General features: G+C 43.6%; 1 protein-coding gene across 5 annotated transcripts in view; it reads left to right on the top strand.

Annotated features, from left to right (window-relative positions):
- The window catches only part of DYM (dymeclin), a 231340-nt gene that overhangs the window by 197629 nt on the left and 6014 nt on the right, over nucleotides 1-27697 (top strand). For all 5 annotated transcript variants that reach the window (XM_068928623.1, XM_068928620.1, XM_068928624.1 and 2 more), the window contains one exon: nucleotides 435-548. In XM_068928623.1, the coding sequence (XP_068784724.1) occupies nucleotides 435-548 (114 nt within the window). The remainder of the gene's footprint in view (nucleotides 1-434; nucleotides 549-27697) is intronic.

The raw sequence follows: 27697 nt of genomic DNA, 5'->3' as shown, positions 1-27697 counted from the left end.
TTTTTCTCTGAAAACAGTGTGCAAGTTACAGAAATTAAAGACAGAAAAAACGTAGAATTTTCTAGTGCTCTTCCTGGCCTAGTTTTTGAAGCATTTTAATAGGATAAGGATTTTTACTTATATATTATTAATAGGTGCAACTTTTAAGCATATGCCAATGCCAGTACTTGAAAACCTAAATTTATTAATTCAGCTGCGTGTGTTAAATTGCAAATTCATCCACCCTTTAAAAGTGACAACAGGAGAATAGAAATAACTGTGCTAACTTGTCACTACTAAAGTCCTCCTGATTGTGGCCCAAGCAATAGCATGATTATTCTTTGAGAAGTACAGATATAGTGATCCAGGGGAAGAAGATGACAGCTTCATATGTAAATTGATGAAAAGATCTCTTTTCTTCCTCTTTGTTTATGTGCTCTGATTTTTCATTCCAGGTGATCAGCTTCTTCAGCTCACGATTAGAGCAAGCTGGAGCCGAGTTGTCAGTGGAAAGAGTTCTGGAAATCATCAAACAAGGAGCTGTTGCTTTGCCCAAAGACAGGCTGAGAGTAAGTGTGGCAAGACCTACTCAATTAGTGTGTAATGTTCCAATCAATTACATACGCACACTTTATATGTATAATGTCAAAACATAGTTTCCTCTATCAATAGCAGGTGATAAGGGATTGAACTGTGGATTGCAATCTGTGTATGTTTTAATTTCAATTCCTAATTTATACTAAATGTTTGGGTGAGTTTTCTTTACTTATTATTAAATTGGAGCATGTGGAGGAAATAAAATCAGCTGAGGCTAAGGCTTTTTTATGCTACAAGGATAAGTTTCTGAGGCTTTAGTCCTGGGTTAAGGGTAAACCAACTTAGTGAAAATGAATCCAGGACCTGTTAAGTCCAGTCAGCCTGACCATGAGCTTTCTAGATAATCCTGAGCAGAGCCCTCCATTCTCTTTTGAGAATCTCTCAAATCTCATGAGGGATTTACCAATGTGACAGGTTTTATGAAGCTAAAATCCAGTAATGGCTGTGTGATGTTTCAGTGCTGAAGTCTATGTAAGTACCTAAGTAAATACATGAGTTGTATGTATTTTCTTAAACACTAGCATTTTCCCTTCTCTGCTTTGCCAAGCGTATTTTAAATACCATCTGCTTTCTGCAGCATCATTTTGGTTCTTACTTCTTGGTGAGCAGGAGCTTCTTCTCAAGACCCTTTTCTTTTGTTATAACTATCGGAAATTACCATCTGATAAGGCATATTGGGTATTCATGGCCATTGGCGACAGCTGGTAATTTATTTATATCGTGGCAAATTTAAAGCACCCAGTGGGAGCTGTCTAGCCGGCTGCATATACTAACGTCTTTCCTACTGTTCCCTGTGTCCTCCCTGTCGGAGCTAGTACGTGTAGCGAGTCAATCAGACTGAAGTACTTTGGAACAGATTGGTCTAGAGCCTGAGTTCTGAACAGCAGTACAAAAATAGCCCAAACAATAACAGAGGCGTTGTTGGATCCAAATCCTGAGCTCAGCCCTTCAGACTGTGTTCTTGCTACGTGACGCTGTTGTGGATAGTCGGTAGGAATGTGTGCAAAAAGAGGGTACAGAGAAACGCTGTATATTTGGCATTTCCTTCCCAGGGGCTGCTTTTTCTGTGACGATTCATTCATGCATGCAGATAGTTAAAAACTCTTGTGTTAAGAGACCGCAGTAGTTCCTTCTTGACGTAAAGCCATCAGTAAAAAAAAAAAAATTGTTGCTTACAAAAAATAAAAGTTTATCTGGCACTTAGGGTGCCAGACTGATTACCTGTTGGGCCACAGTTTAAAGAAATGTTGTTTCTAGAGTGAAATCCCATCGAGTTTTACTTTTCCTGCATTAATGATGCATGGTGTTCAAAATTACGTGTTTATATTGCAGCTTAAGTCAGCAGATCAGCATGTTTTGAAAAGTGTTATGCCCTGTAAGTCCTTATCAAGCCATAAGGTACTTTACATTTTGAGGATGCTGAAGGTGTGACTTGGTGCGCTTACCTTTCCTCCAAAGGACGTGTGTTTAGGGGCAGGCTTAGCAAGTGAACATAGACATTCTGGCACATAATTCCTTCACATTGCCCACTTTCACCTACTGGATTTTAACATTTTTTTCAAAACCCTTTTGCGGAGTGACGCTTACTCTCCTGCATGGTGGAAAGTTGGTGACACTGACCCAAGTATCTGTAACGTCAGGCATTAATTTGTAAATGCTCGTAGCTCCCTTTCTTTGCAAATACTTTCACAATGAGTAGCACAAGTGATTCTCTCGAATGGAAATTTCACGGCAAGTCTTCAGGCCCTCTGTCCTTGTTCTTGTCTTAGAAGGGTCTCACAAGTCTCACTGTTTCTCAGGTCTTGCCACTTCAGTCTCTGAGATTTTCGGCAAAAGCTTTTCTAAAGCTTGAAAAAAAAATCATGTTAAGATCAGACTGAAGATACCGTTACACAATATGTTGGCAACAACGAGCAATTTCAGCAGCTAAATAAAGGAGAATGCTTTAATCCACGTATCTTTAATGACACTCTCTTGGGCATGTCTGGATGGGTGGGAGCAGCCCTACCCACATTTGCTTTGCCTGCACAGTAAGCTCAGTTGATGTTCGCATCACTAAGCTCCTACCTCTGAGCTGGAAGCCATCTAGCTGCATAGAGCAACTCATATATCCTACTGAAGGGATGTTTTTTTAAACACATATTAGCTTGGGCACAGCCAATTAGGATATGTGGCTTCTGGATAGCAGGTGGGTTGCGCCTGACCAGCTTGGCGAATGCGTGGAGGAACTATGGGTCTGCTGCATCTGGGCTGACATGACCTATATGTAACTACAGCATGAACAGCTGTGGAGTTTAATTCTGAGAACTGGCTTTTCAATTAATTGTTGATTCATTTGCAAGCTATTCTTGCTTTTTGCATACTGCAGTGCCCAAAAGTACGATAGACCGTGCAGAAGACTGCTCCCACCTCCTAGAGTTACCAACTTTGACTTAAGCACCTTGAGGGAGGAGGTTGAAACATAGCAGGGGTTAGGATTTGGAAAAAATGAGGACTGGAGTAGTGCTTTTACTCGCTTTCCTCCCCACATCGCATACAATGGTGTTTTTTTTCTTGTGTGTAAGTACGTAATGTATGCACAGATAAATGCAGGGAATGTTTTCAAGTTGCTTATCTTGGCCTTTGCGCAGGAAGTGAGCGTTCAAGAGGCATTGTATTTATTCAGATTTCAAGTCTGATGCTCAGACCATAGTTCAGACATGAATAAACGTAAACTAAAAATAACAGCACTTACAGCCACGATCCTGATCTGCATAATGCGGCTTATCGGTTTTGAGGCGCTCCCTGGTACTTCTGCTCCCTTTCTCTGTGGGAAGCACCATGCAACGGAAAGCGAGCATGCGAGTTAGGAGCAGGTCTCATGAAATTGTTATACCTGCAAGGAAAGATATCCTGCATCCACTTAGCAAATAAACGTTGGGGAACAGAAGATCTAACTCATATTTTCCTTCTAGTCCTGAAGCAACCTGACTGCCGTTCAAGATGAACGATATAATTAATGTTATTTTAACCCTATGCTTTTAGCTGTGTGCTGTGGAAGGCAGGGAAAGTCCAAGCTGAGTAATTAGGCTTTTAGAAGACTTCTGCGTAAACAGAGAGATAAAGGGCAGGTGCTGAAATCGAGAGCTGCTTATTGCTCCTGCAGTCTTTGGGAGGAGATAAATGAAGTTAATATGCCTGGGACGGAGGTAGAAGCCACAGTTTGGAGATAGAGCCGTCTCCTTTGCAGACGAGCAGCCCACAATCCAGGCTCCCTGTTTTATTGCAGAAGCTTATTAAAGGCAATTTAGAGATCATAGTGATAGGCGAAAATTGGCCTCATTCTTTCCTTATTTTTTATTTTTCAAAAGTTCACAGGCTGTCTTTCTTCCCTTTGGTGAGCTATCTGTGCTTGCAGGATGAGGAGCGTGAGAGAAATGAGACTGTGTCTGGAGTCTGAGAGTTATCTCGGGACTTCCAAGGGGAGTTAGCCAGCAGATAACTGCTCTTTTACAATAAGTGGGAAAACTTGTTTTGAATGCCAGCTATTGACTGGAAGCTGACATTTGGGTTCATGGACTGATCAGACTTGAGAGGCCACATGTTTCTTTTTAAAAGAAAACTTCCCATCAGCTAAGCCACTGAACACAAAAATATTTCATTTCCGTGAACATATTCTGAGCTGCATTTATTCTTTTCCTGTTTTTTTTTTCTCTTGGTTTCAATTAGCATTTTGTCATCCATGTGCATGTTGTCATATGTTCTTGTTGTGTTAGGCAGACATGCCATTATGCCATCAACTTGCGCCTATGGTACTAAATTTAATATTTATCGAAGTGCATTCTAATTTTATGAGCATTAAAATTTCACAGATTATGTAAAAGGAGCAAGGGTAAAAGCCTTCAGTCTGTTGACGCAAAAAGCTTCCCTTCAGGTGTCAAAAGCACTTCTCGGAGGTTTCCCTTTTATTAATAATGTACTTCCAACTTCTTTAGCTTCCAGGTATTTCATGGAAGCCCCTGATCATCAAGGCACCTGTGAGCAGGGGAGAACAGTAAAATATCCCTGTGACTGTTGTTAGGTATCACCTGTAAGGTGGGCCAGGGCAGCTTTGTATCCTTGGCATGTCACCCAGTTCCTGGGTTTTGCTACCCAAAATGCCATAAAAATGACATAGTTGTTGACTGAGGTGGCAACAAAGTTGTGTGTCCAGCTTCTGGCTGCAAATTTGTGTGGCTGCACTCTGCTGCAAAGTTGAGCGTTGTTCCTAGCCCAGCTTCTGGCCGCAGATAAAACCCCCAGCTTTAAACACTGTTGTGCTTTTCCCTTGAGCTGGCGGTGTAGAGAAGGGGGCTTGGCCGCAACTCGGCTAGGCGTTGCTCCTGAGCTCGTGGAGAAGCTGGGCAGAAAGATGGGCCTGCTCCATGGCCGTTAGTGCTCCTGACTCCTTCGTCCTGCCGCGTGCAGCGGCAAGAGGTGGGTAGCATTCGGAGCAGTAAACCAGATTGCGAAGAAAACCGCTAGCATGTTATATGCATGCGTGCTACCTAGAGTGGCGATGTTCCTCAGAACTGTGTCACTCGGGATGTATTGGCAGTTGTAGTTTTTGGTAGGAACGTCACCATCAGTCCATCACCGTGCTGGCACACTGAGATACTGGAATAGCCTGTGAGAAGTTTTTTGGTCTAGGCTTGGTTAAGAGTATTTAAACCTCACTTTGGATGCTGCTGGTATCATAGTTGTCATTCCCACCTGCAAACTGTCACTGCAGTACACAGTTGAGCCGTTTCAGGTTTACTGCTTTAAAGAATTTAGCTCCTGGTCCAGAGTCATGCTACTAGGGATGATTTGCCTTTACTCTGTAACGGTCACCTGTGTTTCAGGTCCAGTTTGATGGTGGTTACGATCTCTAAAGCATTTCATGCCATGAAACGCAGGTTTCCGAGAGATCATCCATTGCCCCATTGTCTGTTACGATTAATCCTGATGATAGTAACAGCAATTTTACTACCAGCATCCAGGTGTCCTTTGTTCCCAGTGCTTGTTATTTGGCCAGAGCAAGATACTGATAGGCTTCAGAATCCAGAAGAGCAGTCTTCCGTAATCTAAATTAAACTTTGTGGCAGATCTGTAGTTCCTCAGCTATGTACAGCTCTTTTGTGCACTTGTTTAATGGTTACAACAGTACTTCACTACCCTGGACTTTAGGCAGAGAGAAGAATGCATAACTTTGCGTGACGTAAAGGCGTACGAGTGAATGAGCTGCGGAGATCAGCAGCTCCGCTACAGAGCTCCAGGGCATAGTACTAAGCAAGAGAGACAGAAAACTTCCTAAAAGTAAATTCTTCATCAAAACTCTTCCTGATATTTATGTTTTTCTGACTGAAGGGTCAAGGATCTTATTATAGCGGAAGCTGGTTGTATCTAAGGCATCCTCAGGGCTGACGTTAGGCAGGCGTCTATGGTGCAGGCTTCCCTTCACTGACCCTTGGCTGCTGTTAACCCTTCACCTGAAGAAGATCAGATTAATAGGAGAAGCATAGGAAACTTTTTAAACAGAGTGCTTTTTGGGCCTTTCCAAAACACCAAGCGCTTGCTAAGAATAATATTTATAGATTGTGTATATCCTTCTGGCAACTTATATCCTGAATGAAGATGTCAAACTTCCCTGCTTCCGTGAGCTGCCCGACAAGTGATGAATAGTAACTCATGTTGCTTTGAAGGCGTTCCTTTTAGAGGCCAGCTTCTCAGAGACCTTGGGTAGAAAAGAATATACTCCCCATCCCTTGAGAAATATGATTTCGAGTAACCACGATTCCAAGAAAAATGATCTAGAGAGTTTTGATGGGGCCTCGTGCTCAGTAAATAACTTACCGTTGTGGAGCTGTAAGCAGGCAGGCAAAGATGTCTGCACTCAGATGACACTAGTTAATCTTAAACTGGGATTATAAACTTGTCTGTCTGAACCAGGGCAAACCCTCGTGCAGGTGCTCTTATTTTAATGTAAGCCCAGCTGCTTAAGTTGTTGACAATGAGTTTAAACTAAACCGAATGACACCACTTTATAATAAGTACGTCCAAGCTGGCATTTATATTGTTTTAATCTGTTTAGTTAAATGACGCAAACTTGTGTGTGGACAAGATCTAACTTAGCTGTGTGAATAACGTTACTGAAAAAATGCGACTATTAACATGCTTAAAGTACCAAAATGCTTCATTATACCATTACTTCTGATTTGTGTTGTATTTTGGAAATTTCTATAAAGGAAGGTAACATAGCAGCCACTCTTAATTTATAATCCCAGAAATAATAATTCCAGAAATAAGAATCTTGAGGACCAAAACACAGATCATCTTGGTTTTATGTCAGAGAAAAATGCCACACAGAGTCATTTTTAAACATAAATATGATAATCCACAGAAGTGCTTCCTTAGCAGGACTTGAGCAGCTAGTCAGAATATATTAACTAAAGAGAGCATGGTAAGAAAGTATTGCAGTGAGGTCCGTATATATTTATTAACAGAATTGCAACCCTTATACTTGTTAAACCTTTGTTTATATGCTTGGTTCTTTTCTTTTTAAACATTGCAGAAGCCAAGTGCCGAGGTAAATTTGCTTTAGCATCTGTGCATTCAAAGTCTTTGAAATCTGTTGACTCCTTTTGTGAAATTCCCGTGCGTGAAAGTGTATTTCAGTAGTCTTTAGGGAAACTCGTTTGCAGCATTGTATGTATTTTATGCATTTTATTTATATGCCTTATATGTAATATAATGCAAATACTGCTGATGAGCCGGATTAAATACTGGCAGAAGTCCGTGTTCGGAAGTGTCCCTAATAAAAGATGGAAGAAATCATGTAACCTGCAAGCTTTAGGGAAAGCAAAATAAATGCATTCTGCAGCCCTTTAGCATGTAGTTTAACTTGAAACTCTCAGTTAATGAAAAAACCATGGAACTTCATATCGCTGAGCACAAGACTTTTAAAATGTTGGCATGGTCTCTTGAGTCACTTATAAAGCATATTTATTTATTTATTAAGGGTGTGTTTTAAAATTCTTAACTAAAAAGCAACCAAAACTCTTGATACAGTTGCTGTTCCAGTAAACGTATGCGTGGATTCTGAAAGTCGTACGTGCCAAGATTTCGTTTTCTTTGTCACTATGGACGAGTCCTTTTGCCCATAAGATCTGAGTTGAGTATATCGCATGTTTGCACAGGGCCAGGTCTAACAGCAGTGATGTGTACTGCGGCATTCGCAACCTCCATTTGGCGCTCCCGAAGAGAGCTAGCTAACGTTGTGACCGATACCGTATTTATATGTTACTCTTAGGGCTATTTGAAAAGGGAATGTGCTCTCCACCTCTCCCCAGGTATCTTCTGGATATGAAACTTCTACAGGACCACGTTTTTATTCAGTTGTTTTTATAGCATTATGGGGAAGGGACCAAAAAATACCCCACCCCTCAAGCAGCTCCAGGGAACTCATTTTTCAAAGGTGAATGCTCCTGGGAACCCAGACAACTTAGGTTTGCTTTGACATAGCAGCTGTCTGTCAATTTTGGAATTAAAACAGTATTTTAGCTTCAGTTTACTTCAGTGGTTATAAATTCTTCCATGGGAGTGGAAAAAAATAAACAGCAACTTTTGGCATTGTTGACTAGAACAAGAAAGAAACAGCTATTTTGTTTTACTTGTCTTCCTGGCACACAGTTAAAAATGCACTAATACTTTTCTGACACCTCCCTATCGAGGAGTAATATAAACATCATTGCAGCATCAGCATAGGAAAATATGCATTAGCAAGCTCTTGAATGCCTGATCTTTAAACTATTTCTCGTGTAGTATCAGTTTCTTGCTGTAAATGAGCCAAAATCCTTTCCAGCAGAAAATAATAACCATGCTTTCAACTTGGAGAGAGCACTCTATAAAATTTTCCTTTGTAGATCAAGAGTGAATGGAGCACTTCAACCTTGTTTTCTTCTTCGTCCCTAAAACATTCATTGCTATGTCCTAGCGTTTCAGAGATCCATGGGAAAATCCTGATCTTGCTGGAATTTGAGAGTTTTGCTGTTGGCCTCAACAGGCTAACAATTTCAAGCCATATCTTCACGCTTTGGAGATGTTTCCAGGCCTGCTCTGAGCAGGATGCTCAGCAGCTGCTAGGACTTTGCATATCTCATGCTGGGGAATATGTAGCTCATACTGATGAGTATTAATTAGGGGGAGATCATCTATGCTCCACTTTTCTCCATCCCCTTCCTCCATCATCTTCCCTGCTGTTTTGTGGAAGTGGCATTGATTTAACAGTAGCCCAGAAATTTGGAAAGATGGATCTTGTGTCTCTGAGGCTTTAAAGGATGGCATGGGACTGGTGTTCGCATTGTATCTTCGTAGGTGTAAGGAGACCAGTCTAATCCCCTAAATCTGCAGGAGTTTGGTGGGCTGCCAACCAAAGCTGTCCATGCCTTTGCAGGGCAGTAATGCCCGCAGCGGTCCGCAGACTGGTTGAGTTTCCTTGTTGACAGTATTCATCCGATCTGCTCTGGCTTTATGCCTCCTTGCAGTTGAAATGCTGTCGTTTGGAACAGAAGTCCAGGGACATGCCAGCCCGTTTGATGTGGGTATTCCCATGCAACTCTGAGGTATGGCCATCTCCTCTTAAACCCAGCACTCTGTTTAGCTGCACTGCCCAAGGACAGGCTCGCAGCATGCCAGCACGAGTTTCTTCTTATGCTGCACGTGAATAGAGTAGCAAAAGTGAATCAGTGAGCTCCAAAGCTTCAGACAACTCGGTTTCACTTCAAGGCACTCAGCAGAGTGGAACTGCAGGGGCTTGAGAGCAAGCAGCTGATGGAGAAGTGATGGAGTTAGTGCTATTTAATTGGTGAACTGTTGGTCTCAAAGTGCAATGATGAGTCTTGATTACCCACATCCACTTCCATTTAGCTCACGTGGGGTCTCATCTTAGAAGTAGTATATAAGGATTAATTCATCTGGGCTGATTTTCACTTAGGTCAACCGGTCTGTGGTATACCATAACCTGCAGTATTACCCTTCATGTTAATGCTGTGGCCTGAAGAGAGAAGAAAATAGATTTCCTGTTTTTGTGTCATAGAGTTTCTTGCTTACTCTGTGGTCGTATGTGAGGAATCATCACAAAATTTGGTAAATGCGTAGCGGTAGCTCAGAAATATGAATGGTACTTTCAAAGATGTTAATATGTTAATATTAAAACTGTTAATATGAAACTGCACTGTTAATATGAAAACACTCTGGAAGTATAACTGATCCTCTCCATGTCCAGCTCAGGTATTCTTGTTGTTTCTCTCATTGTATAATTTGGGGGTCTAAAGTGCTCATTAAATAACATGAGTAAAGCATGGAAGGAGCACCTGGGATTGGGCTCCTAGAATGTGTTTGTTCTAAGCTCAGACCTTGCCTCCGCTAGAGCTCCGGTGTAGTCCTCCAAGGCCGTGTACCGTGATTGCAGACCTGGATAAATAGTTAACACAAGGAACTTTCTTTTTTTTTTTTTTGATGTTACTAGCTTGTGTGTGTCCTAAGCGCAGTGCGTGTAAGATCCCAGCAAAGCCGACAGTGGTTGCGTTTATGGTACAGGACAAAACGAGTCGAGTGAGCAGCAGTTTCCTTAGGAGTCCAAAAAAGATTTATCCCAGGCTTTCCAGCGAAACAGAAGATGCAACGAGAAGAAGTTCAGCCGCTTTGGTGCAGAACAAGCATAATATTTCTTCAGCTTCCCCAACTTCCTTTTCGGAGATGTTGGGTTTTGGCGCAGTTACGTTCTGCTTCCCCGTGAGCTCTAGAACCAGCGGTGCTTTCTCACTGGCGCTGCGACGTCCGCTTGTGCGGGTGGAGCTAATCGATTGCAGACGTCGTTGCTGTTATAAGCCTGCAAGCCACTTGAAAAGTTACCCGGCGTTTTGGTAATGAAGGGCCTGAAGTTATTATTTGAGCCATTTTCTCCTTTTATCTTCCCTTCAGGGGTCATCAGACTGGCAGTATTTTATTTATTTATTTATTTTTATTTTTTTACAAGCTCAAACTGTAGACTTTTAAAAGTTCAAATCTCGGTGTGTCAAGCTACTTGAATTTCCTGTGAAAATGTTTGAGCTGTGAAGCACTTTGTGATGATATGAAAGGGAGCAGCCAGTCGGATTAACTCTGTATTGAAAGATGGCGTTTAAACGTAGGAGGGAATCGCAGCTGCGCTTGCACTGAAGCCTTTGTGTCGTTTGGCTATTGGATCTGATATTGACTGTTACCGTTCGGTAAAATTATCGGGGTTATTTATGAAGATAAATTAAAAAAAAAAAAATCACTCTCGGTTTAAAAGCAAGACTCTTTGAATCGGGGCGTTCAGCTTTCCAGCCGGGGCAGCCCCCAGTTGCTCGGGAAAACATGTCCCTCGTCGTCTCGCTCTTGCCAAAATATATCCGTGCGTGAGTGATTTATTCCTCTGTATTTGGATTTTCCCTGTTAAAAGGCTGTATGTCGGGGGGGGGGGGGGGATTGTAAACGCCTCGATACAAAGTCTCTCCTAGGATTTGGCTTTAAAATACGTGAAGAGCGAGGGCAGTAGAAAGCTGCGTAGCCAGGCGTGTTTGGCACGGCCGTGCGCTTACAGCTCGGTCGCTCGAAGCGGGGTCTAAGCAGCGTGCTGGAGCTGGGGGGGGGGGTTACGGGGCCGCTACGGCCTCGCGCTTCGGCCGGCGCTCGCCTGGTGCCGCTTGGCTCGGCGGCGATAAGCCAGAGACAGGCTGGCTCCTCGCAGGAGCCTCTCCGTCACGTCTGAGCGCTTGACAGTCCCGAAAGCCTCTGGCTGACTTCCCCCCCCCCCCCCCCCCCCCGGCCGCCCGGTGCTTTATCAGGAAATGAAATTGGTTACAGGATTTCTCACGTTGCCAAACCTCCCTGACGAAATCGGCCGCGCTCCTGGGCGCGGGAGCGGGAAGGACGGATTAACTGTTTAGGCTTGGTTGTTGCTCCGTGGCTTTGCCCCCGCCTCCCCGGGGCCTTTCCGCCTTTTCCAGATTTTTTGGAAGTCACAGGCGCGTACTGCAAGCGCGGCGCGCTCCGTAGGTTTGCCTGCTGACGGGGTTCTTCTGCGCCGCAGTTGCAATCGTGTTTTACAGAATTCCTAAACGTTCCTATAAATATTCCTGTTTTATGAGAATCTAATGATTTTGGTAAGAGAGTCCCTCCAGCGCGTGCAGCGTAGTCTTGCTTGAAATACGTTGGCTAAACTAGAAGAGGGAAAATTAAGATTTATTTAAAGATACAAATAATGCTTTATTTTTTTACAGGGAGGTTTTAAAGTAGATTTTTTTAATTTTGTAGAAGCTTGACCAGAATGAAAAAAAGATATGTGTATTTTGAACTATGCAGGTGAGCTGACAGCAAAACCCAAGTGCAAACAAGGTGCAATTTTTTCTGAAACCCGTTTGTCTTATGCCAGGCAAGGGGTGGGGGGGTGCAAAACAGCCACTGCTTTTTCCAGTCAGTATTTGGATGTCATTATCGTTCCGTATGCATTTAGTTTTCAGCAAACTTCAGAAGTCAAATGCACTTTAAAAAAAATCCTGAGAAGGAATGATGAGGGTTCAAATGCATATTTTTCAGAGATGCATCGAACTTCAGATTGCTTTGGAGTTTGCAGAGTAGTTCTGGTTGGCAGTCACTCCTGCCATGAGCAAATTCGCAGTGTGGCAGATACCAGTGAGAAATAAGATCCATTGGTTTAATGTATGTATATGTATGTATATATGTGTATGTATATTTATGTATATATTTATATATATCTATGTTATATGTATGTACACATAAAATCACAGAGTGATTTTGCATTTTTCTAATAGTCATTATCTGTCACTGCAGACCATGTAAGTTTTGCCCCTAGCCAGCCAGAGCTAGCTGCTGTCATCCTGTTGCGCCGCTGCGTCCGCGTGCTTAAGAGCGGATGGAGAAACGACCGGTAGCCAGTTGTCTGATGATCGGTGCAGACTGCTGTTTCTCTGTCACTCGGATCATTTCGGTTTGTGCAACAATGCGTTGCAGCGGGAGCTTTTCTGTTGGCACATATCGATATGTCCGAAAGCAGTCGATAGTTGTAACCTCCTGGGTACAAAATTAATAAGCCCAGAGGTAAAAGCTCAGTGCACGTATGGTAATTATGATGTCTGGAAGTGGTTGCTGCGTTAATTGATAGCATTAGCAGGTAATGCAGCCTTACTTAATTTCATTGCTTCTTATATGAAGATCCTGTAAACAGAATTTTTGCACTTTTATTATCAGAGCTCTTGCCCCCTTTCATGAAAAATGGATCACTATAAAAATGCTTAGAGCTGCCTTAGCTCATGTAACTTTGTTCCAATTTTGGATCCTTTGCCCATTGATAAGAAGTTGCTGAAACCAGCTAGTCTGCAACCTATGGGAAGGGCACGCAAGTCTCGTCTGCCCCTCATTGAGACTCGCTTGGTGTCCCCAGGTCAGCCCGTGGCTGCTGCCAGCTAGGGTCCCCGTTTGTAGCCTCAATCCTGCAAGGCAAAGCCATTTCAAAAGAAGATAAATAGATGACTTGGCCTCCTTGCTGATGTAGCTGAGAACCAGAAAAATCGGATGCTTTCAAAGCTGTGACTGGAGCTAAAATAAACTTTTAAATATTACAATTTAGCACTCCTCGCTTTTTAAAATTTAGCGTAGTATAAACATGACGTTCCTTAAAAAACAGACGTTCTTAAATAGCATACCACATATCCTACTGCAAACCTCAGGCAGAACACGGTTCCTTTCTGCTGTGAACCGGTGAAGTCAGAAAGCCGATACAGGCTGTGTGTGCTTGAGTGTGAGATCCTTCATATCTATAAATGAGAGGCTACTGATGGTCCGGGCCCCAGAGGTTCCACCTATAGACACCAGCGTCCAGAATCAAACTTGCTTTGCACGTGGTAAAATCGGTGAGCCTGTTATGGTCCCCAAAAGACCATTGCTACCATCAGGAGAAGCTTCATACAGTTCACCCAGCTTCTCCCTTCAGCCCTTGCACAAGATCTTCGTTTTCCTTAATGCCTACAAGATAAACGACTGACTGACGACGGACTAATTTGGGGAAACATTCAATAATAATTTAATTGTATAAATGCAAGTATCACGTATGCAAGCCTTACATGTAGGGTTTTCAGAAGCGCTGGTAAGGCTTTCATTGACTTCAGCATTATGCTGGCAGTTTTTTTGAAAATCCAAGGTTTTATGCATTTTGATTGCCTCCTTTACATCCTGCTGGTAATTCGGTCCAAGTCCTCTAGGGAATCTGCTTCCAGAGAATATGGCTTGCTGCTCATGCAGAGGACTTTGCACATCTTACTGGAATCCAGAGAAGCTGATTTCTTCCAGCAGTGAAGGAATGGAACAGAACGGGGTATTGCACAACGGGGCCGAGGCTACTCGGGAGGTTGTGCGTCGGGTGAGTGACTTCGGTAACAGTGATCCTGCAGTTCAGGAATGAGCTGCGTTGGCCAAGATGAAGGCGAAGGGTGGGCTAGCACAGGACACTCCTATTCCCAAGCTGCTGTTCGACATGGAGACTAGTATTTACATGGAGGCTTAATATCTATCCCCTACCATCCCTCGAAAATCTTCCAGTTCCTGTCTGGAAGCTGCATCGTGGATTCAGTGACTTCATTCCAGAGTAATTGCTTTCTTCACAAAACAGAATAATTACGCCGGAATGAAATCACCTTCTCCTGCAGTTACAGTAGTTACTTCAGAAGAGATATTCAATAATATAGCTACACAGGTCAGCTTTCCACAGAAGTCTGCACAGGGTTTTGGTTATCCAAAACCGGTTTTGAGGAAAAAAACTATAATGGCTCTGCTCAGCCATGAGAAATGCACGTTCTTAGGCTAATTCTTCAAACCAAAAGAAATGTAAAAAAGGCAAATAAACCACTCCAGGAGGAATGAAGTCAGCAGTGCAAGAGTTTTTTCTGCCGTGCGCAGCTATTCCCTTGTGTGTCTCTGCTGTGATGGTCTCAGCTTTGGAGTCACCTGGTTTTAGTCCATTGACTGCTGCTATGCAAAATTGTAACTCCCCTTACAGTTCTGTAGCCAGCAGGGCTGATTAATGTTTCAGCCTTGCCTGTGGCAGCTTGTGGATTATAATTAACTGCTTCCCATTAAGGCAACAGATGAGAATTCATGCAGTTACATGCAGAGGCTTTAGAAGGTGGAATAGTGTCCTATAACAACAGTTATTAAAGGTTTTTTTTTTTTCTTTCTGACCCAGGATTAGACCATCAGGAAACTATGGATGTTGTAAACTTAAGAATTCCTTTGAACCTGAATAGGAGCAGAGCTGGGCTCTGAGCAAAACAGGGAGAAGGTGGAGGGTCAGTTATCAGGTTTTCCGAATGTATCATTTGGCCAGGTAATAAGAAAGTTGTTTATTCAAGTTTGTGATTAAAATTCATAATTACATAAAAATTGAGTGAAAGAGCTGTTCAGCAAGTAGCCTAGGAAAGAGAAGCACTGATAGGAACGTCAGATTCGCTGTTCAGCATATGCTAATAGTATAGTTAACATCTTTTCTCAAAAAGTGATTAAAAAAAAAAAACAGGAAGAGCTGTATTAAGAAAAGCATAACAAACCAGAATGAGCAAGCAGCAGTGGTAGTCTCGTGGAGGCTGGTTGCCTCTTAACTTGTAGTTAATATTTGACTTTTCTCAGCCAGCATACAAAATACAAAATTGCTGTTGTGCAAATATAGCCAGATATCAAAATGTGGATTTAAAAAAATTAAATATGCAATTCTTTGTGTATCCTGTAGGGTGCAGAAAAATATTTCTGTATCCTGACATGAGGGAAGTCTGTTGCAACGGTTTCCTCCTTCGTTGAACCAGGTGTGTGGTTGTGCTGTACGGGCAGCACAGTCAGCGCGAGAGGGGCCGTGCGGTGTCTCACATGTCAGGTCCTGGGCCGGTTGTAAAAGAAGCCCCAACCGGTTCTGACCCAAGAGGAGGCCGTTTTGCAGTAGCGGTGAGCAGCAATCGGCAACGTTGCAATTGCAAACAAAAACAATGAGTTAGCAACATGGTTCGGGGGGAGGAAAAGAGGTAAGTGGTGGCATTTTCCTGATGTTCCCCAGGATGAGGGATGTTGTCCTTGCCGCTGCTCTCCAGGTGGCAGAGGGTCCTTGCCAAAGTCAAGGCTGGGTCTGCAGTGAGAAATGCAGGGCCTGGTGCTCAGCGCTCTGCAAACTCTGTGGAGGGGAGGGCTCAGGAGGTGCCATACAAACTCCAGTCCCTGACAGCAGCATGAACTACCGAAAGAGATGAATCAAATATTTCAGCGTGCACAGACTGAAGTCTGATCTAGGCCTTTCATTGCACTGTGAAATATCCAACAAAGTTGAAAGTGAATATAGCAGCCAAATCAGATTTTTCCATGCAAGTCCTTGAGATGCTGCATACCGTGCAAAGGCACCTATTTTACCTGGCATTGATTTGGCTGTGGATTTTAAAAAATATATACCTTATTCCTTAAATATATATACCATATATATACATTATATTCCTTAAATTTAATTTCTTCAGTGAGTGGCACATATAGAGCTAGGGTCATTCTCTTACTTCATAGGAGTGAAGGGCATGTGTAGAGACTTTGAGCAGAAGAGTTTAAACTTTGCACAGACAAAAATCAATTTTTGGAAAGAAAAAAAAAAGTCCATTTCTGGGTATCTGGTTATTTGTCACCAGCCACATTAAACTGGGTGATTTCATGAGACATTGGTTTAAGGAAGCTACTACAAGATGAGAAAACATACAAGGCAGAACGAAAGCACTGGGGAGGTGCTAGGAAAATAGAGGACTTTCCTCAGCTGGGAGAAGACTGTGAACTTCCCAAGCATTAAAAGCAGCTTCCCGTAGTAGCAGATCTCTGACACTGGTAAGCAATGGTTTGCGTGTGTGCGTTTCTCAAAACTCCTCCAGTTCTGCTAACCGGTTGTCTGCCACACAATTGAAACTATGGTAATCTTTGAGGATGATCTAGGTTCTTCCCAACAGAGAGCGTAGAGGAGCTTCCCTCTCCAGCACCGTAGGGCCCTGCTGGCTTCACAGCAGCTTGGCAGGAGCCCAGAGCTCTGGTTGAGCAGCTCCATAACTCGCCGTCCAGTATGTTACATGGGGGCTCAGAGCCAGAGCCCGGCCGGTATTAACTTCGGAGCTGGACGTTTGCTCCAGCAAAGTGACGTTTCCCCAGTTTCCCTCCTCCTCCTCCGTACCATAGAAAGCCACCCTACGTACTCTATACTTTTATGACATTTTTCGCTGTGACTAAATCTGCTTTGCATGTGTTGTGCGGCCTTCCTTACTTAGCTGCATATGTTGTTAGTATAATGAGAAGGCCAGTGCCAAAAGCGCTGCATGTGTATGACGTGTTGTTTCCAAATATCTTGCAACTTCGGTCAAAGCAAAGTAAAATTACGCTGAAATGCTCTGACATTTCTTTCTCCTCAGTCGAGAGCTATTTCCAACCCATGTGTTCATTTTCTACTGCAAATCTTCAGAAGAGATAAGGTAGCTAAAAAGGAAAAAAAAGTTCCATTTTAAATGGTTTTATTAATTTCTTTGCTTTTAATTCCAATTTTTCCTCATTCCTTTTTTTTTCCTCCAATATAAGAAAATGTGGCTGAGGCCAAATTCTGAAATTTAATCCCAGAAGGTGCAAGCTTTGGAGAGTTATGAGCAATTGAAAACAAGGTCAGGAAAGAAAACATCGTGCAGCCAAGTTCCAACTATGCTAGTCCTTTTGCTCTTCTGCTTTTAAGTGTTAGGTGTCTTCTCCGATTTAATCGTTTAAATTAAGCTTCCGTGACATATGGTAGATTGAGCAAAATATTCCTCAGAACGTTTCTGCCCTGGTTGACAGATGAACTAGATAATGGAATGTGATCTTTCCCATTTTTTGTGATTTGACACGTTTTCACTTCTATGTTTATGTTTAAATCAAGGAATCGGAATACATTCGAGTACAGCATATAAATCCTAGACAAAGTTACAGCTTTCATGGCAGTGTTAGGTTAAATGTAAACAGCATGAATGTTATAGATTTCTTTTAATTAAATGTATAAATTAGAGATATGTCTTCGATGTTTACAGTAACTACACCAAGAAGTGAGAATGAGGAAGAAGGGTGCTTTGTCAGCTGATAGCTGTCTCAACTGCATTCCCGTAAAGAGATTAATTTTGTCACAACCTTTGGTGCAAGTTGCAGTGCTTTTATCCGGGTGATTCACCGAATGGTTGTACCTGCTCAGAGTAATTGTTGCTGTAGGTGGCTTTTTTTTCCTGTCCGAGTGGGAGACCGCTCAGATTTCTCAGATATATCAGCGTCGTTAATGAGGATTGTGCTGTTAGTACTTAAAAGGCAGCTGGTGTAGGTCACCCCAGCTTTCTGGTGGTGGTTGGTTACGTAGTAGAGCAATGTGAGATGATTGCGTTGAGTCTTGAATCCACATGGGTTTAGGCTGGGTTTAAGGCTCTGAAGTTTGTAAAGCTCAGCCTGGCAAGCTTGCAAACAAGCTGATGCTCTTGGCCACGTTCTCATATTTGCTCCTTATCCTAACGAACCCCACGATGCTCTCTTCTGCCCACATGCCAGCCTGTTAGCTTTTTTCATAGCACTTAGTGACCGAGCTAGCACTCCGGGTCGGTGCTGGGTGTTTCCAGCCACGAAAGGCTCTTACAGTCTGGAGGATGGGGAAGAGCAGGGAGTCCTGCAGGACATAACGTTGCCAGCTAGGTAGTTTATACCAGTTCCTTCGTCACAGAAGATGTTTCAACTGCAGCGAGAGCGTGGCTCTTAAGCCGGTGTGGTAGTAGGGATGCGTTGCACAGGGGTAAATAGGTAGTCCAAGCTCCCATCGTTGGAGGAAGAAGCAGCGGGTGTTTAGGTGACAATTTCCCAGCAAAATAAGAGCGTACCCTGGCTGTGTTTCAGTTCAGTAATGCCGCGACAGCATCCAGCCGCTTCAAGAGGAGGATTTCCCTTCCTTTGCTGCAATGTGCCAGCTATCTAAAAACCCCAGCAAGGGTTGCTTTTTGCAGATAGGAAACCAGAGGCTTATATCAGATAGCTCACTGAAGGAAGGTCAGCCAGAGGGTCTGATCAACTGGCAGCTCCAAAATAAGGTAGGAAATGTTGCCTCTGAAGTGCGGAGCAGGAAAGCAGAGCACAGCCCTGAAACGTGTGCGCTTTAACTGAACGTGAGGCCTGTGAGACTCGAGTGGGGGCTCCAGCTCTGAGCAGAGAGTCAGGCAGCAAAAACTGTATTTGAATTCCTCTGGCTTATCTTTCCCGTCAGGTTTGGCCAAGCTCGGTTCTTCTGGTGCTGAGACAGCAAAGACTGAGTGCTGTCACCAGGGCGAACGCTCCCGCACCCAAATGCACCAAGAGGAAGGGGGCAGAGATGTTGAATGAATAACAGAGGGACATTACAGCATTTACAGATAATTGACTTTTAAGATTCCCGAGCCTGAAGTTCTCTAGGACTGTTTCCTTCATGTTTTAAAGACCGTCTTTAACCGAATGGGAGGTCTTAAGTACATTCACCGAAGGCAAGCAGATACGGAGATATCCCGTCTAACGCACAGTAAAACAGAAAACCCGAGAGATTTCCACGCATTATTGCAAGAAGGCAAGAGCAGTTCACTGGAGGCCTTTTTCCAGTTTGGAGCGAGCGTTAGCATTAAGAACGGCTTCACTGTAGGGGAAAAGCTACTTTTTAAAACCGTGGCCGCTGGAGGAAAAAACAATATTACTTTTTGGAGCCAGTCGGCTCCTGACTCCCCCTTGCTTAGCCAGTCCAAGGAGATGCAGTTGCCCAGCTGCCAAACTAAAAGAAATGCCCTGCGGCCTGAAGTTAATCTTTGCTCTTTCTCATCAGTTCTCTTTCCCTTCTCCCTCGCATGTACTACTGGTCTCTAGCGCTGAGAAAGGCTTGCTTCCAGTAGCTAATTGGAACATGCCATCTTGACCTAAAAATCCAGTTAGGAAAAGACACCCCGGTGATACGAGCTGAAAGCAGCTCGGTTGGGGCCTGTCGTCGCAGGGCTGCCTGAGTTCGGGCAAATCAAACGAAGTTCGAAGTCAACGTGCGCAAAGCGAAGGGCGTTACGACACTCGAAACCCTTAAGAAGGGAGTACATGTGCGTCAGGGGGTGCGTTTCCCAGGTCACGGCGATTACGGAGCCAAAGGTCTTGCACGGGGCGTTAGTCAGCACGTCCTGAACTTCAGACAGATAAGGGTCCGCTTCCTCGGCTGCCCCCATCGCAGAGCTAGCGGCTGCTGACGGCGAGTCTGTCTCTGTTCTTAAGTAATTGTTACCGGTTTGTAATACGTACAGGTCTGGCGCTCGCAGATTAAGACGTACCAAATCGACGGGACGCCTTCCTTCAGCGCTGCCTCCGCAGGCGCCTGCTTTGCTGCGAGCCCGCGGCAGGCGGGGAGAGGATGTTTGGGCTTGGCGTGCCGCGCGGGCGACATCCTTGGGGGAGGGACCGGAGGACGCTAGCGGCTCTGGCTTCGTCTTTGCGGCTGCTGTTATGTAAAACTCTGCAAAAAGAGCTGCAAGAAGCCCTTTGCATAAGCAAATCTATCGAAAAAGTCAGCAGCGGCGTGTTAAACCGGGCTGGCGGAGGGCTAGAACGGGGGTTGCGTTTCCGTGCTTGATTTTCAAAGCCAAAGTTTGCATGCTGTTTTGGACCCCTGTGCAGTGATAGCAGAGGGGAACTTGGTCCCAACCGTGCAAAGAAATGTTCTTTTGGCTTGGCCGGATGTTTTGGACGACGCCGCGGCTTTGCACCAGTTTCCAGCGAGAGCATGTCTGGGACCTCGTCATGGGACAAATATGCAAACTGAATCGCTGCGCTCGTCTCCTGACGCCTTTGGTGTTGGGGCAATGTGGTCTGTGCTGCTAAGTGAGCAAACACACACGTGTGATGTTGCAGTAACTCTGACTTTGGGTTGAAGGAAACAGGCGGGTGAAAACAGCATTTTGACCTCTTAGTTCTCTGCCTCCTGATTGACCTGGAAAATCCCGGTACTACATTAGGGTAGCAGAGGAGGCTCATACAGGTAGTTTCCAAAAGGAATATCCTTTAACTGTGAAATTAGAGTGGCTTGTGCTGTCAGCATGCTTCAGCCCCTTCCATCCCATCTTGGAGGCTGAACAGAAGCGAGAGGAAAATCGGTGCTAGAGACTTTGCAGGTGGGCAGTGCCTCTTCGCAAGCAAGGGAAGGACCAGACTGAATCTATGAAGGAGGTCAAGGGAATTTCCTTCTCCCTCACCCCCTTTCCCAGGGAGGGGGGAGAAAAAACCCTAAGCCTGAGCGTGACAATTGCTATGAAAAAGTAATTTCAGAAAACTGTTCCAAACGGTGACATGTAGATCAATACCTCCATAGAAAGCTGGGTCAGAATTTGTACATCCTCCAGACAGGGCTCCCGGGGCAAGTAGTACCTCTTGCAGCAATGCCGAGTGCTTGTTCGGGTGCGTTACTGAAACAGGAAAACGTGGCTCATGTTCTTCAGGCTTAATTGTCTCCTTCATAGCTACACCTATCGCCAACACGCCGTGCTTATTTTGCACTGCTCACTGCAGGTCGCTGGTGCGAGGCATGGCAGAACATCGTTTGCCCAATCGCTTGGCTTTTACCCTGGGGGTGGACTATCGTTCAGCTGGATTTTCTTCTCCAAACCTTTCATTGTTCATATCTCTAGGCCCTTTTTAAACTTCTTTCAAGTGAGTTTTTCTTCGCTGTGAAAATTTTGTAAATTATATCAATTAGACTAAAAGCATACAGTTCCCATTTCTGAAACTAGTTAGCATAGAGTTATCTCTGACGTGACGACTGGAATATTGGTTGATTTTTTTTTTAGTGTTGTTTTGACTTTAGGAAAAGGCTGGTGAAGGGAGCAGGGATCTGTAATTTTATCCAGTAGCCAGAACAGACTTTGTAACCTGCATAGACGAGTCAATTCTTCTCTGCTGCATCTTCGCCTAGAAGGCTTCTCTTGTCAGCTAGACTGTCTTCAGCAGATTTTTGGCAAGGCCTGAACCATAAAAGCCCTTTTTTTTGTTTTATATGAGCCCATTAGCTGCCCATTAGGATTTCCTGCTGACCGGGTGGAGCTGGGACCCCGGAGGCACGTGGCCTTTTCCCGTGGAGCCGAACATCTCGGCTCCTTGTGCTTCTTGTGGACTGTGCACAGTTGCTCTCCCCCTGCCTTGCCCTTGCTCGCCACGTTTGCTATTCTCTGCTTTTGGCAGAGGGATCTAAACATTGGACGTAAGGATTTAGGATAGCTTAAGTTTTTGCCCAATTCAAGGTCTTCAAAGAGTTGATTTTTTTTTTTCCTCCTCTTTTACACGACTGCAAGAGTGAGAAGTTCCCAACAGCATTATTGAAGTAAATTATGTTGTTTAAAGTTTACATGTAGCGTACTTGGAAGGTGGCAGCTTTTCGACTGTCCCATTCATAAAATTCTGGAAAGAAGTAATTCAGCCTTGGATCAGTTTTGTTTGCGGGAGAATGGGTTTTTGTTTATATTAGGGGTTTGTTTATTTGGGGGTCTTTTTAAGCTTGCAAGCTCTGGTTTTGAGGCTTATGAAATCAGTGGGTATCCGAGCCCTTCTTTGAGTGAACTGAGAAAGGTTTATTCAATTAATTGTCAGGTGCAGCTGAATAAACTGCCCCAAATCTACTCCTGCTTCTGCAACCTAGAAGCCGTCTTTTCTTGGGAACTATTCAAATCTTCTATGTACAGTTCATGGCAAACGTGGTTTCAAAATGAGTTCAGGCTTTGATGACAATATTTGCTGCAAACATGCTGGCTTGCACTGCCATGTAAAGCTTTGCGCAGTATTTGAGGGAAGGCTGGGTTGTGGGTGAAAAGCAGGAAGTTTGATCTTAAACTCGTTTGCATCTTCCTTAGCTCTGGCAAAAATAGTGTGTGCTGTTATGCAGTGTGCATGCTCTGGAAATGCCTCCTTAGGAAGCCATGCGCATCCACCCCGTATCAGCAAAAGTCTGCTCTCGCAGCTTGATGGGCTCTTCTCCGTTTGCGCACGGGGAAGGCTGAGAGTTTGCAGCGGTGCCCTTTACTGATGGTGAGAATTCCAGGGATTATGCTGGTTTTCAGATTTTAATTCCCGAAAGGCAAAAGCGCACAAAGGGTTTTACTTATTTATCTGAGTAGTCAGTTTGTGTACATAATAAGATTGCAATGCTCCAGCAAAGTCAGGCACTAGAATCATTTTTTGCCAGTGGCTTTCTTCGTTACACGTGTTTAAATCTTTTTTTTTCCCCCCCTTCAATTTTGAAAACATTCCTCACTTTTTACCTGTGATCATTTTGAGGTTATTCATGTTTTGCTCTGATACCATGCCTGGGGTCATCCCTCTAAAAGGCCTCTGTATTTCCAAGGAATTTTTATCATCTCAGACTAGTCCTGAAGTGGATGAAAGTCGCTTTTTTTTTTTTTGATAGTACTCCATCTACGCATTGTGCCTTCCAATTCAAACTTAAGGTGTAAGTGCATATATCAGTCTCTAGTCCTTTTTTTCTTCCTTTGTGGCAAAGCCAACTTATATTTTCTGCAGCGTTGCAAACAGCCGTGTAATGTTCCTGTTGCAGTTCTTTTGAGCAGTCACCTTGGAAATGTTCTCTAGAGATGTGTATCCAGCTAGACAGCATAACGTACAGAACAATCCTGCCATGGCGAGAAGATCGTAATTATGGTAGTAATCCCATCAGTTCTCACAAGTATAATTCACTGGTGGATTCCTTACGTTAGAAATCTTCCAGTATGGTTGTGACTATATCCCCACCGTACACACGGTGTTGTGCAGAGGTCAGCGATGCATAATGTGCAACTCCATCTCTTCTGAATCTTTTCTTCTCATTCCGAAATTTCTCCAGGTGGACGCAACATCCCTGAAGGTGAGCAGCAATCACCCTGTTCTCTCAAACTAACCACTCTAGGGATTTTCTCTGGATCAGCCGTTCAGGTGGTGTGAAACGGGGTATTTCGGCTGGGTTGGCTGAAGAAGCTTCTGACCAAGGGTCCAATTTTCCTAATAGCCTTTGAGAAGCAGCCCAGAATTGCGTCCTGCTGAGGTGGGTACAGGACAACCCGAAACAGGTAGCTGGCTCCTCCTAAGCATCTTGGAGCACTGTGCCTCAAATGGGACGCTGTGTGTATGGTTTGTAAGCGCGCGCGTGCGTTTTCCAACCCTTCCCATCCTTTTGTAATGCCATCCAAGTCATCTACGGGTTCCCTTCAGTAAATGAATGCCACTCTCGCTTTGAGCCTTTCTCCAGAGAAAGCAAGGGAGGCCGATGCCGTGCACTGCCACACGGTAACGTGCGTTTGTACAGTGCTTTTGGAGAGCTTACAGATTAAAGACTTGGCGTGAAGACAAGACCAATTTCTGCAGCGTGACTGAGGTTCCCTGACATTTATCAGCCATATTTCCTAGCTGTAAGAAAAAGTGAGAAACAAGCGTGTATTTGTGTGCATCCCTGGCTCGCTAGATGGACTTTCACGCTATCGGTGCTTGCAGGCCTGTCCTGGAAAGAAACGCAATCTTTTCTTTATAGCAGTTTGATCCTGCAGAAGGCCTTGCTCTCTGGCAAGGTTGTTGCAAATATTTCACTTTTAAAAATCATTGAGTCTTTACCTATAAGCATCTGGGCACAGCTGTTGGGTTGATTCTCCCAAACTGACCTGCCTTCACAGTATGTTGTAACAAACTGCTGAGCTCTCGACAGAGGTGTGCCTCCTTCTCTGGCCTTTCAAGTCTTACGGTGTAAATGCACTGCTCACACGCTGCGCACTTATTTTAATGCTGCTGTGGTTGTACAGACCTTTACTCCTAGTGGTCTGGAAACGGAAGCAGCACACCAGTGGTCTGAACGTGCTAAAACATTCATCTCTCTGCAGAGACACTTCCCTATTCTTCTGGACAGGGAAGTTCATATCTCATTAGATTAGTATGGGTTATCTGTGTATTGAATTTTACTCCCTGGGAAGAATGTCACCTTCTGCTCCAGCTCATGTGATTGCTTGAACCGTGCAGGACATTTAGCCCGTGCGTACGTTTTTTGGAATGTCTTTTTGCCTTCTTGAGTTCTCTGTTTTTTTTGTTCAAAAATCTCCTGACACACTCTGGGTCGTTGCTCTCCTCTCAGTCTCTACGAATTTGCACCTCTGCCTTATGCAGAGCGTTGAACAAAATGTGCAGCTCTTGCTTAGTCTAGAAGATTTCCTGTTTGCTTTCTTTGTCTCCCCAGTGTAATCTTCCACCGCACTGTCTAGTCTTTAAGCCCAAAAAAGATACAAAGATTTATCAGGCAGGTGTGGCGTAGCCCATACAGATATTTCACCCAAGTCGTTTCGACTTTCTGTCACAAGTCCAGTAAATGCAGAGAGAACCAGAGAAAGATGAAATCGCATCGTCTCCCCAGAAGAATTAAATAATTGCTAAAATTCAATCTGTCAGTATCTCAGAACAAGTAGTCTGAAATGTTTTTCCAGAAATTGTGGGAAAGTAGATGCTGTTAGAGTACTTAAATGCTTATATATGCTTATATATACATAGGGTAGATATAAACATATCTATATAAATGTTTGCATATGTGTGTGTATATATCAGGAAGAGGTTGCAAAGGTGTGAGGGCGAATTCTTTTCAAGACTGTTGGCCATTAAGCTGATGCAGATTGGGATTTGGGGGATGAGATCTGATAGTGGCACTGTGGATTTTGCAGGCGAACATAGATGTTCTTTCTCTGTCCAGACTCGTTACGGGCTGGTATATTTGGTGTGAGGCAAGGTGCTGAACTGAGCCTTGCTGTATTGTAATTCCCAGCTCTAGGAGAAATACTCGTTAGGGTACCTATACCAAGGACTTTTTATTGTGCTGAATCTGAGCCCTGTTTTGTTTTTGGTTTTTTGGTGGGTTTTTTTGCCAGTTTATGTATAATCTTAATGAGCTCCAATCCTGCAGATGCTCCCCAGGCACCACTGCTATTTAGCTGAAGCATTATGAAACACATAATTTGCCAGCCTGTCATTCGGGTACCAAACAAGGCTCACGGTAAGATTTTTTCAAAAGCACGCAGATCACGTTTTCAGAAGGACTTTGGAGCTTCTGATTCATGGCAAGTCAATGAAAATTTGACTCTGAAATGCATAAGACACTTTCGGAAGTGGTACTTTTCTCCTCAACTGTTTATATGCTTTTGAAAATATTGCCTTACGTTGGATTGCTGTTTCAGAAACAAGAGTTTCTTACAGAGTCCTTGAGGAAAAGAGGATTCTCCAGTTTTATGTTAATCCAATCATTTGATTTCTTTCTTTTCCACACGGACTGTCCCATTTCTTTGGTTAGGCCTGCTTGCATCCAGTAAAATATCTAGATCGCTGAAAAGCAAAGACATAGATGAACTCCATCTCTCTTAAAGCAACTCCATCTCCATTGCTTATATGTTATCATGCACTGGAGAGAATCCATTGACATGACACTGCAGCCTTATGGCAGCTCTGATGTTTAATTTGTGAAGGGAAGGAGATTTTTTGCAATGCATAGCCAAAGCAGTCTAGCTTCAATGCCACCGGGTTGCTTGGAGTTGTGCCAGGTGGTGGTGGCTGGTCGTGATGCTATCTTCCTAATCGTTAACTGCAAAAAAGATGTTGTTGAACTTTTGTGGTGGCAGAGTTATTGCAGTTCAGTTCTACATCTGTTCATCGGACTTCCTGTGGTTTTTCATCGAATCATATGATCGACAGCTCAGACAGTGCAAAGGTTTTGGTCTGTCTAGTTTTATACCCCGTCCCAACCGCTAAATCTGACTTCTGCTTTGTCTGGTAGAAGAAAACAAGATAGGTTGCTGTGGTAGGTTGATTCACCAGAGCTGATAGGTGTTGTCTGTTTAAAGTCTGCAGTTCAGCGCTAGTGTTAGCTTGGGCTCCAGGGCTCCAAAATTTAAAGCAAGCAAATGTCTCAGATAGGTTTGTTTGAAACCTGCTGGAGTTATCTCTGCTCTGGTAATGACTGGGTAGAAATGCAAATAATGGCTTCACTGGACCCAGTTATTGCCACTGTGACTTGCTATTTGGGTAATACTGTTAGCTGTGGTATTTAGAAAAAAAAAAAAAAAAAAAAACACAACACTCTTCACCAGTGCTATCCTCTGTATTTTCCCAGGAGTGCCCTAAGAGTCCTGTGACCTGTTTTTTTCACAGCTCTTCTGAAACATTCATATAGTGTCATCTCCTGTATGTCTGCAGCACATGCAAAGGCTTCAGTTCCTTCATCTGGAAGCAGTACATGCAAAAGATAAATGGCACAGAGCTGTATTTAAACTTTCCTTGACCTACCATGTGTCAAAAATCTTAAAGCTTCATGTCATTGGTCAAACTTTTCACATGGTATTTAATGCTTGCTATTCTAAAATGTTTTATAGTCAGTCCGGTAGGTCAGAAACACTTTGAGGTGACTTGAATATGATGATTTTAATGCTAAGGGTTTTTGTTTTTTTTTTTCAGTGAACGAACCAGCTTATTTGACATAGGCTACCACGCAGCCATGGATCATTGCAGTGATCTAGTGAAGTTGGGTTTGAATTACTGACCTGGAAGTCAAAAGCTCTGTGTCTCGTTAGCAACACGTGGAGCTATTCTGTGTCCAGCGTTCGGGTGGACAGCAAAAAACTGATCATTTCTGCCATCGCGTATCTTCTTTTTATAAAGATATACTTGAAATTGAGTGTATGCAATGGCAATGTATATAGTCACCGACACGAAATATTATCTCTCTCCTTAAAACCTCATTATCCTTACGTATGTTTCCAACCTGCAGAATGTTCAAGACGTATGCTGAGTGTGATAGGGTCCAAGGTGATTGCACCGAGTTACAGTCTTTAATCAGAAGTTGATTATTGAATTGCTACAGTACCATCACAATAGGTGGCAACATTGATCAGTCTGAAGAAAGGCATAATAATCAAATCAATACATGACAGTTATTGCCTGAAAATACTAAAGCTATTTAGTTTATTTT

This window comes from Struthio camelus, chromosome Z (assembly GCF_040807025.1).
Source record: "Struthio camelus isolate bStrCam1 chromosome Z, bStrCam1.hap1, whole genome shotgun sequence".
In the NCBI taxonomy this organism is placed as follows: Eukaryota; Metazoa; Chordata; class Aves; order Struthioniformes; family Struthionidae; genus Struthio; species Struthio camelus.
This window is presented reverse-complemented; position numbering and strand designations above follow the sequence as displayed.